The 16063-nt window shown below is 44.2% G+C and overlaps 1 protein-coding gene across 2 annotated transcripts in view; it reads right to left on the bottom strand.

Moving 5' to 3' along the window:
- Window positions 1-3005: 3005 nt before the first annotated feature.
- LOC139383000 (tyrosine-protein kinase receptor UFO) overlaps window positions 3006-16063 on the bottom strand; it is an 81200-nt gene continuing 68142 nt past the window's right edge. For both annotated transcript variants that reach the window (XM_071127288.1, XM_071127289.1), the window contains 4 exons: window positions 10814-10923; window positions 10269-10428; window positions 7130-7266; window positions 3006-4910 (listed from right to left, as the gene is read on the bottom strand). In XM_071127288.1, the coding sequence (XP_070983389.1) occupies window positions 4475-4910; window positions 7130-7266; window positions 10269-10428; window positions 10814-10923 (843 nt within the window). In that variant the 3' untranslated portion in view covers window positions 3006-4474. The remainder of the gene's footprint in view (window positions 4911-7129; window positions 7267-10268; window positions 10429-10813; window positions 10924-16063) is intronic.

The raw sequence follows: 16063 nt of genomic DNA, 5'->3' as shown, positions 1-16063 counted from the left end.
CACACACACACACACACACACACACACACACACACACACACACATGATTCAACATTGTACTTCTGTAACCAGACCCCTATTAGATGTTAATTACATGCTAAGATATAAAATCAAAGTAATTAAACTATGTGAATAATAAAATACATACCGAAAGCCGTCTTTTAACTCCTCATTTCCTGCACTGCAACAGACAGACATGGTCCACACAAACGGTGTAAGGAATACACTGTACACATTTTATTTCATACAAAATAAGTATCAAAATCTGTTTCTTTTAAAAACCATAGAAGTGACAATAATATGTGACTGTCACTGTAACATCTTCTTCATCTCCCCGTCAATGACATGGAAACCAATGAGCATCATTTATGAACCAATCAGATCACAGAATACCGTCTCTACTGACTGCATGATATGTTAAGACTCTGTAAGTCAGGATAGGGGATGTTCCATATCGGTACCTTGGGGGAATATCGCTATATAATTGCTACATACTGTACTTACAAAATTTATACTTTTCTTTTGTCTTAATATTTTCCAATTACAATTTTGGTTAGTTGTAAAAAATTACAAAAATTACAAAAAAATTAAGTATTTACAAATTCACATTGTGAAAAATAAGTTTAACTCATTTATAACATTGTTGTGGGGCAAAAGCATAATTGAGCATAATGTATGTGCGTTATGGTGTACTGAACAACATATTGGAATAAAGAATATATGGAGAGGAAAAGCCTCATCAATACAGGATTCACGTGAGTTCATTCTAATACACTACCGTACCAGCTGTCTACCTGTGCACTACCGTACCAGCTGTCTACCTGTACACTACCGTACCAGCTGTCTACCTGGGCACTATCATACCAGCTGTCTACCTGTACACTACCGTACCAGCTGTCTACCTGTGCACTACTGTACCAGCTGTCTACCTGTGCACTACCGTACCAGCTGTCTACCTGTGCACTATCATACCAGCTGTCTACCTGTGCACTACCATACCAGCTGTCTACCTGTACACTGCTGTACACTGCTACACTGCTGGACCTCACCTGTGCACTACCATAGTGGCTGTCTACCTGTGCACCACCGTACTAGCTGTCTACCTGTGCACCACCGTACCAGCTGTCTTCCTGTACACTACGTACCAGCTGTCTACCTGTACACTTCCGTACTGGCTGTCTACCTGTACACTACCATACCAGCTGTCTACCTGTACACTACCGTACCGGCTGTCTACCTGTGCACTACCATACCAGCTGTCTACCTGTACACTGCCGTACCAGCTGTCTACCTGTGCACTACTGTACCAGCTGTCTACCTGTGCACTACCATACCAGCTGTCTACCTGTGCACTACTGTACCAGCTGTCTACCTGTGCACTACCGTACCAGCTGTCTACCTGTACACTGCCGTACCAGCCGTCTCCATTGAGTTAGAATGTAAAGTACCAAAGATAGAGCAGGATCATGTACATCACGTCTTTACTGACGCGGAACCACATGTAGATAAATGCTAGAACGCTCCTCCTACTATGAAATGTCCGTCTGACGTGGTCATTAGTGGTCCATGCAGACTGTTGCATTGACAAGGTAAAAGGCCTACAAAGGGGGCTCTATTCAATCTGGGAAGCTGAAGAAGCGTTACAGAGTCCGCGATAGAAATGTAAACGACACATGCATCGTTTACACTTGAGGTAAGTCTTCGCTTACATTGCCTTTACATTGCCTTTACATTTATATATATATATATATATATATATATATATATATATTTTTTTTTATGTAACCTTTATTTAAACTAGGCAAGTCAGATAAGAACAAATTGTTTAAATCACACTGTAAAGCTGAACTTCCACAATGCGGATTGAATAGAGCCCCAAGAACACATGAAATGTCATTCAAACAAACACAAAAAATATATAACAAGCCTAAAAATACAAGAACACGTTAATATTAGTGCAAAGGTCTTATACATAAAAATAAAATAAAAGAATACACACGTTTAAACAATATTATATAATAGCAACACTGTGCTTTGAGCCACATGTACGTTTGAGTGTGGCGTGACCCTTAGGTAGCCATAGTAACTATCAGGTAGCCATAGTAACCCTCACAGCTAGCCATAGTTACCCTCCGGTAGCTTTGGGTTAAACCAACATCTACTCTGACTTCAAAGTACTCTCGTCTGAGTGTGTCAGAGCGCAGAATAACTGATATACAAACGCTCAACACCCGTTGAGTATGTCCGTGTCAGTAAACGTCGGGCAAAAAAAACAACCATTCATTGTAATGGCCTCTATCCCACCGGCAGGGCCATTCATTGTAATGGCCTCTATCCCACCGGCAGGGCCATTCATTGTAATGGCCCCTATCCCACTGGCAGGGCCATTCATTGTAATGACCCCTATCCCACTGGCAGGGCCATTCATTGTAATGGCCCCTATCCCACCGGCAGGGCCATTCATTGTAATGGCCCCTATCCCACTGGCAGGGCCATTCATTGTAATGGCCCCTATCCCACTGGCAGGGCCATTCATTGTAATGACCCCTATCCCACTGGCAGGGCCATTCATTGTAATGGCCCCTATCCCACTGGCAGGGCCATTCATTGTAATGACCCCTATCCCACTGGCAGGGCCATTCATTGTAATGGCCTCTATCCCACCGGCAGGGTCATTCATTGTAATGGCCTCTATCCCACCGGCAGGGCCATTCATTGTAATGGCCTCTATCCCACCGGCAGGGCCATTCATTGTAATGGCCTCTATCCCATCGGCAGGGCCATTCATTGTAATGGCCTCTATCCCACCGGCAGGGCCATTCATTGTAATGGCCTCTATCCCACCGGCAGGGCCATTCATTGTAATGGCCCCTATCCCACTGGCAGGGCCATTCATTGTAATGGCCTCTATCCCACCGGCAGGGCCATTCATTGTAATGGCCTCTATCCCACCGGCAGGGCCATTCATTATAATGGCCCCTATCCCACTGGCAGGGCCATTCATTGTAATGACCCCTATACCACACTGCAGGGCCATTCATTGTAATGGCCCCTATCCCACCGGCAGGGCCATTCATTGTAATGGCCCCTAACCCACCGGCAGGGCCATTCATTGTATTAGTCCCATACATTCTATGATTAGTCCTCTTCTCCAATACTTGCTGGACGGTTGCTTCAGTTAGCTGGACATGTTCAGTATTTTAGCTCCTGAGTTGACGCTGAATACTATACACGCTTTGTGGCAGGCAGGGTCTTAGCTGGTACTGTGTAGATCACTATATGGCAGGGTCTTAGCTGGTACTGTGTAGATCACTATATGACAGGGTCTTAGCTGGTACTGTGTAGATCACTATATGGCAGGGTCTTAGCTGGTACTGTGTAGATCACTATATGGCAGGGTCTTAGCCGGTACTGTGTAGATCACTCTTTGGCAGGGTCTTAGCTGGTACTGTGTAGATCACTATATGGCAGGGTCTTAGCTGGTACTGTGTAGATCACTATATGGCAGGGTCTTAGCTGGTACTGTGTAGATCACTATATGGCAGGGTCTTAGCTGGTACTGTGTAGATCACTATATGGCAGGGTCTTAGCTGGTACTGTGTAGATCACTATATGGCAGGGTCTTAGCTGGTACTGATGATTGTCCTGCATGCAGTTTGTGTGGACAAGGACTTCTGCTCTGTCTGAGGGGTACTGGTCTTTACTGTCTGGTCTGTCTGAGGGGTACTGGTCTTTACTGTCTGGTCTGTCTGAGGGGTACTGGTCTTTACTGTCTGAGGGGTACTGGTCTTTACTGTCTGGTCTGTCTGAGGGGAACTGGTCTTTACTGTCTCGTCTGTCTGAGGGGTACTGGTCTTTACTGTCTGGTCTGTCTGAGGGGTACTGGTCTTTACTGTCTGGTCTGTCTGAGGGGTACTGGTCTTTACTGTCTGAGGGGTACTGGTCTTTACTGTCTGGTCTGTCTGAGGGGTACTGGTCTTTACTGTCTGGTCTGTCTGAGGGGTACTGGTCTTTACTGCCTGGTCTGTCTGAGGGGTACTGGTCTTTACTGTCTGGTCTGTCTGAGGGGTACTGGTCTTTACTGTCTGAGGGGTACTGGTCTTTACTGTCTGAGGGGTACTGGTCTTTACTGTCTGGTCTGTCTGAAGGGTTTCAGGGCCAATAGCCTGTAGACCCATTATGGTACGAAGTGTGCTTAAGAAGGAGGAGATGTGAAGACGTAACTATATACATTTGGACAATCCCACTATTTCAATCACAACGTGGAATGCCTAAAGGAGTGTGAATGGGTGTGTGTAGGAGTATGTTTGTGCAAAAAAGGCTTGCTAAATGATTTAATTTGGATTAAATGGTATTGTCCAGTCTGTCTGTCAAGACTGACAGTGAATACCAACAGGAGGGATTGTATAGTTCTGATGGTATTGACCAGTCTGTATTGACTCTGTGACAGTGGTGAGCGTAGAGCCCTTCATCACTACCAGGGTACCTTCCTGGGCCCTCCCCTGTCCTCCTGCACCTCTGCCGTGCTTGTCGGAGGGGAGCAGCCGGAGGGTTGTAGGGTTGTCCCCAGGGGCAGCGTGGCGGAAGAGGAGGACACCAGGTTAAGACTCTCCAGGGAGTCAGAGAGCAGGCGGTTGGTGTCGTGTTGGGGACAGAGGACATAGCGGCTAGGGTGGGTGTGGTGCACCTCCACCGTGGCCACAGAGTCCAAGCCCTTCAGGCACCCGGCCGGGTCGCGTCCCCCCACGGCCCCCAGCTCCATCGACTCCTCCATGTTGACATAGAGGATCTCATCTGGGTCCTGGGAGTCCGGCAGGTCCTCGAGAGCCTTCTGCAGCTCCCCACGTAGCGTCTCAAACAGAGGACGGTCCTTAGGACTCAAGAACCAGCAGGAGAACATCAGGGAATAACTGAAGGAGAGAAGGAGAGAGGAGAGAAGGAGGAGAGAGGAGACAGGAGGAGAATAGAGGAGAGAAGGTGAGGAGATAGGAGATAGGAGGAGAGAAGGATAGGAGAGAGGAAGAGAAGCGAGAGGAGAGAAGGAGAGGAGAGAAGGAGAGTAGAGAGTAGAGGTTTGGTTATAACTGAATTTGTAATACTTGATTTAGCTGGAGTTTCACTATTGTGACATTATACAGTTTGAAGAAACGGTGGTTCCCAACCCTGGTCCTTCAGTACCCCAACAATAACCCTGGTCCTTCAGTACCCCCAACAATAACCCTGGTCCTTCAGTACCCCAACAATAACCCTGGTCCTTCAGTACCCCCAACAATAACCCTGGTCCTTCAGTACCCCCAACAATAACCCTGGTCCTTCAGTACCCCCAACAATAACCCTGGTCCTTCAGTACCCCAACAATAACCCTGGTCCTTCAGTACCCCAACAATAACCCTGGTCCTTCAGTACCCCCAACAATAACCCTGGTCCTTCAGTACCCCCAACAATAACCCTGGTCCTTCAGTACCCCAACAATAACCCTGGTCCTTCAGTACCCCAACAATAACCCTGGTCCTTCAGTACCCCAACAATAACCCTGGTCCTTCAGTACCCCCAACAATAACCCTGGTCCTTCAGTACCCCCAACAATAACCCTGGTCCTTCAGTACCCCCAACAATAACCCTGGTCCTTCAGTACCCCAACAATAACCCTGGTCATTCAGTACCCCCAACAATAACCCTGGTCCTTCAGTACCCCAACAATAACCCTGGTCCTTCAGTACCCCAACAGTAACCCTGGTCCTTCAGTACCCCCAACAATAACCCTGGACAAGCACACCTGATTCAACTTGTCAACTAATCATCAAGCTTGTCCAGAGCTACAACGACAAGGTGTACTGTTAGGAGTACTGAAGGGCCAGGGTTGGGAAACACTGATCTAGAACCTAAAAGGGTTCCTTGGCTGTCCCCATAGGAGAACCCTTTTTGGTTCCAGGTAGAACCCTTTTGGGTTCCATTGTTAAACCCTTTCCACAGAGGGTTCTACATGGAACCAAAAAGGGTTATCCTATTGGTGCAGCCAAAGAACCCTTTTTTCTAAGAGTGTACCAGGCAAACTACATGGAAATCAGTATTTTATATACAGTATATTGACCCAGGTCTGTTTTTATTTACAGTATATTGACCCAGGCCTGTTTTTATATATTGTATATTGACCCAGGTCTGTTTTTATTTACAGTATATTGACCCAGGTCTGTTTTTATTTACAGTATATTGACCCAGGTCTGTTTTTATTTACAGTATATTGACCCAGGTCTGTTTTTATATACAGTATATTGACCCAGGTCTGTTTTTATATTGACCCAGGTCTGTTTTTATTTACAGTATATTGACCCAGGTCTGTTTTTATTTACAGTATATTGACCCAGGTCTGTTTTTATATTGACCCAGGTCTGTTTTTATATTGACCCAGGTCTGTTTTTATTTACAGTATATTGACCCAGGTCTGTTTTTATTTACAGTATATTGACCCAGGTCTGTTTTTATTTACAGTATATTGGCCCAGGTCTGTTTTTATTTACAGTATATAGACCCAGGTCTGTTTTTATATTGACCCAGGTCTGTTTTTATATTGACCCAGGTCTGTTTTTATTTACAGTAAATTGACCCAGGTCTGTTTTTATTTACAGTATATTGACCCAGGTCTGTTTTTATTTACAGTATGTTGACCCAGGTCTGTTTTTATATTGACCCAGGTCTGTTTTTATTTACAGTATATTGACCCAGGTCTGTTTTTATTTACAGTATATTGACCCAGGTCTGTTTTTATATTGACCCAGGTCTGTTTTTATTTACATTATATTGACCCAGGTCTGTTTTTATTTACAGTATATTGACCCAGGTCTGTTTTTATATTGACCCAGGTCTGTTTTTATTTACAGTATATTGACCCAGGTCTGTTTTTATTTACAGTATATTGACCCAGGTCTGTTTTTATATTGACCCAGGTCTGTTTTTATTTACAGTATGTTGACCCAGGTCTGTTTTTATATTGACCCAGGTCTGTTTTTATTTACAGTATATTGACCCAGGTCTGTTTTTATTTACAGTATATTGACCCAGGTCTGTTTTTATTTACAGTATATTGACCCAGGTCTGTTGTAAGAAGAAAAACTAGTGTTGATCAACTCACATGCTGTCCAGACAGTCTGGAGGTTGTTTGAGACGGTTTCCTTGTCTCAGGTAGTCATATATCTCACTGTTCTCCACACCTGGGTACGGAGTCTGGCCGCGCGATGCTATCTCCCACATGGTCACGCCAAATGACCACTGAGAGAGAGAGGGAGAGAGGGGGAGGGAGGGAGAGAGAAGTGAGGTAGGGAGAGAAAGGAGGGAGGAATGGATGGAGAGAGAGGAAGGGAGGTAGGGAGAGAGAGGGCGTGAGAGAGGGTCAGAGAGAGGAGAGAGGGAGAGAGGGTCAGAGAAATCAGGGAGTGAGAGAGAGGGTCAGAGAGAGGAGGGAGAGAGGGTCAGAGGAGAGAAGGGAGAGAGGGTCAGAGAGAGGAGAGAGTGAGAGAGGGTCAGAGAGAGGAGAGAGGGAGAGAGGATCAGAGAATGAAGAGAGGGAGAGAGGGTTAGAGAGCGGAGAGAGGGAGAGAGGAGAGAGTGAGAGAGGGTCAGAGAGAGGGAGAGAGAGTCAGAGAGGAGGGAGGGAGGGAGAGAGAGAGGAGAGAGTGAGAGAGAGAGAGGAGAGAGTGAGAGAGAGAGAGGAGAGAGTGTCAGAGAGAGGAGCGAGAGAGAGTGAGTCAGAGAGAGGAGAGAGAGGGGGTCAGAGGAGCCTCAGTCTCACACATTACACAAACACAAATCCACATTAGGAAAACAGCAGCTATGCCTGTGAACATATCAAAGCATTAAAACACTGACATGTTCGCCTAAGCCTAATTCCTCTCATAGACAACACATCAAAGAAGTTAGGCTTTATTATAGGAGGGGAATTAACTGGTGCTGAGAAAAAATACATTTGTATGCACACACATGCACACCACTACGTGCACACCACTATATACACACCCCTATATACACACCCCTATATACACACCACTATATACACACCACTATATATACACCCCTATATACACACCACATACACACCACTATATACACACCACTATGAGCACACCCCTATATACACACCCCTATATACACACCACTATATACACACACCACTATATACACACCACTATATACACACCACTATACATACACCCCTATATACACACCACATACACACCACTATATACACACCACTATGAGCACACCCCTATATACACACCCCTATATACACACCACTATATACACACCACTATATACACACCACTATATACACACCACTATATACACACCACTATGAGCACACCCCTATATACACACCCCTATATACACACCCCTATATACACACCCCTATATACACACCACTACACACACACCACTATATACACACCACTATATACACACCACTACATACACACCACTATATACACCACTATATACACACACCACTATATATACACCCCTATATACACCACCACATACACACCACTATATACACACCACTATATACATTATACACACACACACCACTATAAACACACTACTACATACACACACTACACACACACACCACTATATACACACCCCTATATACACACCCCTATATACACACCCCTATTTACACACCACTATATACACACCCCTATATACACACTCCTATATACACACCACTATATACACACCCCTATAAACACACCCCTATATACACACCACAATATACACACCACAATATACACACCACTATATACACACCCCTATATACACACCACTATATATACACCCATATATACACACCACCACATACACACCACTATATACACACCACGATATACATTATACACACACACACACCACTATAAACACACCACTACATACACACCACTACACACACCACTATATACACACCACTACACACACACACCACTATATACACACTACTATATACACACCACTATATACACACCACTACATACACACCCCTATATACACACCACTATATACACACCACTGCATACACACCACTATATACACACCACTATATACACACCATTATATACACACCATTATATACACACCACTACATACACACCCCTATATACACACCACTATATACACACCACTATATACACACCACACCACTACACACACACCACTACACACACACCATTATTACACACCACTACATACACACCACTATATACACACCACTATATACACACCACTACATACATTATACCGACCACTATATACACACCACTACACACACAACACTATAAACACACCACTACATACATTATACACACCACTATATACACACCACTACACACACAACACTATAAACACACCACTACACACACAACACTATAAACACACCACTATATACACACCACTATAAACACACCACTATATACACACCACTATATACACACCACTACATGCATTAGACTCACCACTATATACACACCACTACACACACAACACTATAAACACACCACTATAAACACACCACTATATACACACCACTACATACACACCACTATATACACACCACTACATGCATTAGACACACCACTATATACACACCACTACATGCATTAGACACACCACTATATACACACCACTACATGCATTAGACTCACCACTATATACACACCACTATAAACACACCACTACATGCATTAGACTCACCACTATATACACAACACTATATACACACCACTATAAACACACCACTATATACACACCACTACATGCATTACTCACCACTATATACACTCCACTACATGCATTAGACTCACCACTATATACACACCACTACATGCATTAGACTCACCACTATATACTCACCACTATATACACACCACTACATGCATTAGACACACCACTATAAACACACCACTATATACACACCACTACATGCATTAGACTCACCACTATATACACACCACTACATGCATTAGACTCACCACTATATACACACCACTATATACACACCACTACATGCATTAGACTCACCACTATATACACACCCCTATATACACACCACTACATGCATTAGACTCACCACTATATACACACCACTACATGCATTAGACTCACCACTATATACACACCACTACATGCATTAGACTCACCACTATATACACACCACTACACACACCAGACTCACCACTATATACACACCACTATATACACAGCACTACATGCATTAGACTCACCACATCGCTCTTGGTGGTGTAGACGCGGTCTGCCAGGCTCTCGATGGCGATCCATTTGACGGGCATCTTAGAGATGCGACCCTGGCGGTAGTAGTCTCCGTTATATATCTTCTTAGAAAGGCCGAAGTCAGCAACACACACATTCATGTTCTCATTCAGCCTGGAACACACACAGAGAGAGACATGGGTTCAGCCTGGAACACAGAGAGAGAGAGAAAGACAGAGAGAGAGAGAGAGTGAGAGAGCTGGGTTCAGCCTGGAACACAGAGAGACAGAGAGAGAGCAGGAGAGAGAGAGAGAGAGACAGACAGAGAGAGAGACAGAGAGAGAGAGACATAGAGAGAGAGAGACAGAGAGAGAGAGACAGAGAGAGAAACAGAGAGAGAAAGAGACAGAGAGAGAGATGGGTTCAGCCTGGAACACAGAGAGAGAGTGAAGGCAACAATATTTTAAAAAAAGAGAGTGATAGTGAAAGAGAGATAGAAACAGAGAAACCTAGCCTAGAGATAGCGATACTGATAGGAAGCAACAGTGCTGGTTATTACATGCAGTTCCTTGCAGCCAGGTCTCTGTGGATGAAGTTGTTTCTGCTGAGATACTCCATCCCCTTGGCGATATCCACCATGAACTTCACCAGCATCTGAGACGGCAGGTACTGCAGGATGATAGAGAGGGAGACAGGTGTTATCACAGCGTACCACTGTCAGGGTTCAGCAGGGTAATTAACAGCAGATACTGAGAGAGACAGAGAGAGAGAGAGAGAGAGAGAGAGATCGACAGAGAGTCAATGAGACAGAGAGACACAGAGAGAGAGACAATGAGACAGAGAGAGAGATCGACAGAGTCAATGAGACAGAGAGAGACAATGAGAGAGATCGACAGAGAGTCAATGAGACAGAGAGAGAGAGACAATGAGACAGAAAGAGACAATGAGACAGAGAGAGAGATCGACAGAGAGTCAATGAGACAGAGAGACACAGAGAGAGAGACAATGAGACAGAGAGAGAGAGACAATGAGACAGAGAGAGAGATCGACAGAGAGAGAGATCGACAGAGAGACAGAGAGAGACAAAGACAGAGAGAGAGATCGACAGAGAGTCAATGAGACAGAGAGAGAGAGAGATCGACAGAGAGAGACAAAGACAGAGAGACAGACAAAGACAGAGAGACAGAGAGAGAGAGATCGACAGAGAGAGACAAAGAGACAGAGAGACAGAGAGACAAAGAGACAGAGAGAGACAGAGAGACAGAGAGAGACAGGGAGAGACAGAGAGAGAGATATCGACAGAGAGCGATAGAGAGACAGAGAGAAACAAAGAGACAGAGAGAGACAAAGAGACAGAGAGAGACAGAGAGACAGAGAGAGAGACAAAGACAGAGAGACAGAGAGAGAGAGATCGACAGAGAGAGACAAAGAGACAGAGAGAGACAAAGAGACAGAGAGACAAAGAGACAGAGAGAGACAGAGAGAGACAGGGAGAGACAGAGAGAGAGAGATATCGACAGAGAGACAGAGAGAAACAAAGAGACAGAGAGAGACAAAGAGACAGAGAGAGACAGAGAGACAGAGAGAGACAAGTAGACAGAGAGAGACAGAGAGACAAAGAGACAGAGAGAGACAAAGAGACAGAGAGAGACAGAGAGACAGAGAGATAGAGACAGATTATTTGTACTGGAGGACAACACAGAGAGATAGAGACAGATTATTTGTACTGGAAGACAACACAGAGAGACAGATTATTTGTACTGGAAGACAACACAGAGAGACAGATTATTTGTACTGGAAGACAACACAGAGAGACAGATTATTTGTACTGGAAGACAACACAGAGAGACAGATTATTTGTACTGGAAGACAACACAGAGAGACAGATTATTTGTACTGGAAGACAACACAGAGAGACAGATTATTTGTACTGGAAGACAACACAGAGAGACAGATTATTTGTACTGGAAGACAACACAGAGAGACAGATTATTTGTACTGGAGGACAACACAGAGAGATAGAGACAGATTATTTGTACTGGAAGACAACACAGAGAGACAGATTATTTGTACTGGAGGACAACACAGAGAGACATATTATTTGTACTGGAAGACAACACAGAGAGACAGATTATTTGTACTGGAAGACAACACAGAGAGACAGATTATTTGTACTGGAAGACAACACAGAGAGACAGATTATTTGTACTGGAAGACAACACAGAGAGACAGATTATTTGTACTGGAAGACAACACAGAGAGACAGATTATTTGTACTGGAAGACAACACAGAGAGACAGATTATTTGTACTGGAAGACAACACAGAGAGACAGATTATTTGTACTGGAGGACAACACAGAGAGATAGAGACAGATTATTTGTACTGGAAGACAACACAGAGAGACAGATTATTTGTACTGGAAGACAACACAGAGAGACAGATTATTTGTACTGGAAGACAACACAGAGAGACAGATTATTTGTACTGGAAGACAACACAGAGAGACAGATTATTTGTACTGGAAGACAACACAGAGAGACAGATTATTTGTACTGGAAGACAACACAGAGAGACAGATTATTTGTACTGGAAGACAACACAGAGAGACAGATTATTTGTACTGGAAGACAACACAGAGAGACAGATTATTTGTACTGGAGGACAACACAGAGAGATAGAGACAGATTATTTGTACTGGAAGACAACACAGAGAGACAGATTATTTGTACTGGAGGACAACACAGAGAGACAGATTATTTGTACTGGAAGACAACACAGAGAGACAGATTATTTGTACTGGAAGACAACACAGAGAGACAGATTATTTGTACTGGAAGACAACACAGAGAGACAGATTATTTGTACTGGAAGACAACACAGAGAGACAGATTATTTGTACTGGAAGACAACACAGAGAGACAGATTATTTGTACTGGAGGACAACACAGAGAGATAGAGACAGATTATTTGTACTGGAAGACAACACAGAGAGACAGATTATTTGTACTGGAGGACAACACAGAGAGACATATTATTTGTACTGGAAGACAACACAGAGAGACAGATTATTTGTACTGGAAGACAACACAGAGAGACAGATTATTTGTACTGGAAGACAACACAGAGAGACAGATTATTTGTACTGGAAGACAACACAGAGAGACAGATTATTTGTACTGGAAGACAACACAGAGAGACAGATTATTTGTACTGGAAGACAACACAGAGAGACAGATTATTTGTACTGGAAGACAACACAGAGAGACAGATTATTTGTACTGGAGGACAACACAGAGAGATAGAGACAGATTATTTGTACTGGAAGACAACACAGAGAGACAGATTATTTGTACTGGAGGACAACACAGAGAGACAGATTATTTGTACTGGAAGACAACACAGAGAGACAGATTATTTGTACTGGAAGACAACACAGAGAGACAGATTATTTGTACTGGAAGACAACACAGAGAGACAGATTATTTGTACTGGAAGACAACACAGAGAGACAAGGATTATTCAAATGTTTTACTGCCAGGGTTCAGTTGTGCTACAGGTAGAAATACTAAGAATAGACCTGCCAGGATCCCTTAATGTCAGAGATACATGGCTGTTCTACACAACATATTTATATTTCTATCTGAAGGTTTTACAGAAAAAATTGACCTCGACATTGACACGTTAGTCATTTAGCAGACAGTCTAATCCACAGAGATTTACAGTTAATGCATTCATCTTGAAGATAACTTGGTGATCGACAGCCACATATCACACACGGTAAGGCATGTTTTCCCTCCATAAAGAAGATATCAGAAAAGTCAGTGGGAAAAGACTAGTGCAACTACTATTGATTTACGAAGGGACGGCCCTTGAGACCAGACGTGTCAGAACCGAGTGCTCAGGTTGGGGTGTAGGGTTTGAGCATAGCCTGTAGGGTTTGATCATAGCCTGTAGGGTTTGAGCATAGCCTGTAGTGTTTGAGCATAGCCTGTAGTGTTTGAGCATAGCCTGTAGTGTTTGAGCATAGCCTGTAGTGTTTGAGCATAGCCTGTAGTGTTTGAGCATAGCCTGTAGGGTTTGAGCATAGCCTGTAGGGTTTAAGCGTAGCCTGTAGGGTTTGAGCATAGCCTGTAGTGTTGGGTTTGAGCATAGCCTGTAGGGTTTGAGCATAGCCTGTAGGGTTTGAGCATAGCCTGTAGGGTTTGAGCATAGCCTGTAGGGTTTAAGCATAGCCTGTAGGGTTTGAGCATAGCCTGTAGGGTTTGAGCATAGCCTGTAGGGTTTGAGCATAGCCTGTAGTGTTTGAGCATAGCCTGAAGGGTTTAAGCATAGCCTGTAGGGTTTAAGCATAGCCTGTAGTGTTTGAGCATAGCCTGAAGGGTTTAAGCGTAGCCTGTAGGGTTTGAGCATAGCCTGTAGGGTTTGAGCATAGCCTGTAGTGTTTAAGCATAGCCTGTAGGGTTTGAGCATAGCCTGTAGGGTTTGAGCATAGCCTGTAGGGTTTGAGCATAGCCTGTAGTGTTGGGTTTGAGCATAGCCTGTAGTGTTAGGTTTGAGCATAGCCTGTAGGGTTTGAGCATAGCCTGTAGGGTTTGAGCATAGCCTGTAGGGTTTGAGCATAGCCTGTAGTGTTGGGTTTGAGCATAGCCTGTAGGGTTTGAGCATAGCCTGTAGGGTTTGAGCATAGCCTGTAGGGTTTGAGCATAGCCTGTAGGGTTTGAGCATAGCCTGTAGGGTTTGAGCATAGCCTGAAGGGTTTAAGCATAGCCTGTAGGGTTTGAGCATAGCCTGTAGGGTTTGAGCATAGCCTGTAGGGTTTGAGCATAGCCTGTAGTGTTTGAGCATAGCCTGAAGGGTTTAAGCATAGCCTGTAGGGTTTGAGCATAGCCTGTAGGGTTTGAGCATAGCCTGTAGGGTTTGAGCATAGCCTGTAGGGTTTGAGCATAGCCTGTAGGGTTTGAGCATAGCCTGTAGTGTTGGGTTTGAGCATAGCCTGTAGGGTTTGAGCATAGCCTGTAGGGTTTGAGCATAGCCTGTAGGGTTTGAGCATAGCCTGTAGGGTTTGAGCATAGCCTGACGATAGGTGGGGGCGGTTCTGCTGTACCCAAAGCCACCCCCACATAAAGGGTAGACCTGCATGTTTGTTTTCAGTACACTAGAGGGCGACATACTCCTCTGTCTGACAGAGACTCTTATGTTTCCAGGACTGAACCATGTGACATAGAGATGATATTATATATATATATATATATATTATATTTATACTAGTGGAATAGTCTGTTCTCCCCATAGCAGACAGAGTGGTATAGTATGTTCCCCCCATAGCAGACAGAGTGGTATAGTCTGTTCCCCCCATAGCAGACAGAGTGGTATAGTCTGTTCCCCCCATAGCAGACAGAGTGGTATAGTCTGTTCCCCCCATAGCAGACAGAGGGGTATAGTCTGTTCCCCCCATAGCAGACAGAGTGGTATAGTCTGTTCCCCCCATAGCAGACAGAGTGGTGCAGTCCACCCTAGTCCCAGAGGGAGGCTGGGACGTCAACTTCTACACTAGAGTGTTTTTGGACCATTTCCTAAATCCTGCAACATTTCAACATTTGCTAGGAACTCTAGTTTGGATAAGGCCCAGTGTTTCTCAACACTAGTCTGTACAGAGTCATAGTTTAGTGTTTATTAACACTGGTCTGTGTGTAGTCTCTGTCTTCCAAATGAACATGTCCTCCCTTAAGAAGAGCTGATAGTGAAGTTGATCAGTAAGAGATAGTTCTCCTCCCCTGTGTGCGCGTGTGTGTGTGCGCGTGTGTGTG

This window comes from Oncorhynchus clarkii, chromosome 24 (assembly GCF_045791955.1).
Source record: "Oncorhynchus clarkii lewisi isolate Uvic-CL-2024 chromosome 24, UVic_Ocla_1.0, whole genome shotgun sequence".
NCBI classification, from domain to species: Eukaryota; Metazoa; Chordata; class Actinopteri; order Salmoniformes; family Salmonidae; genus Oncorhynchus; species Oncorhynchus clarkii.
This window is presented reverse-complemented; position numbering and strand designations above follow the sequence as displayed.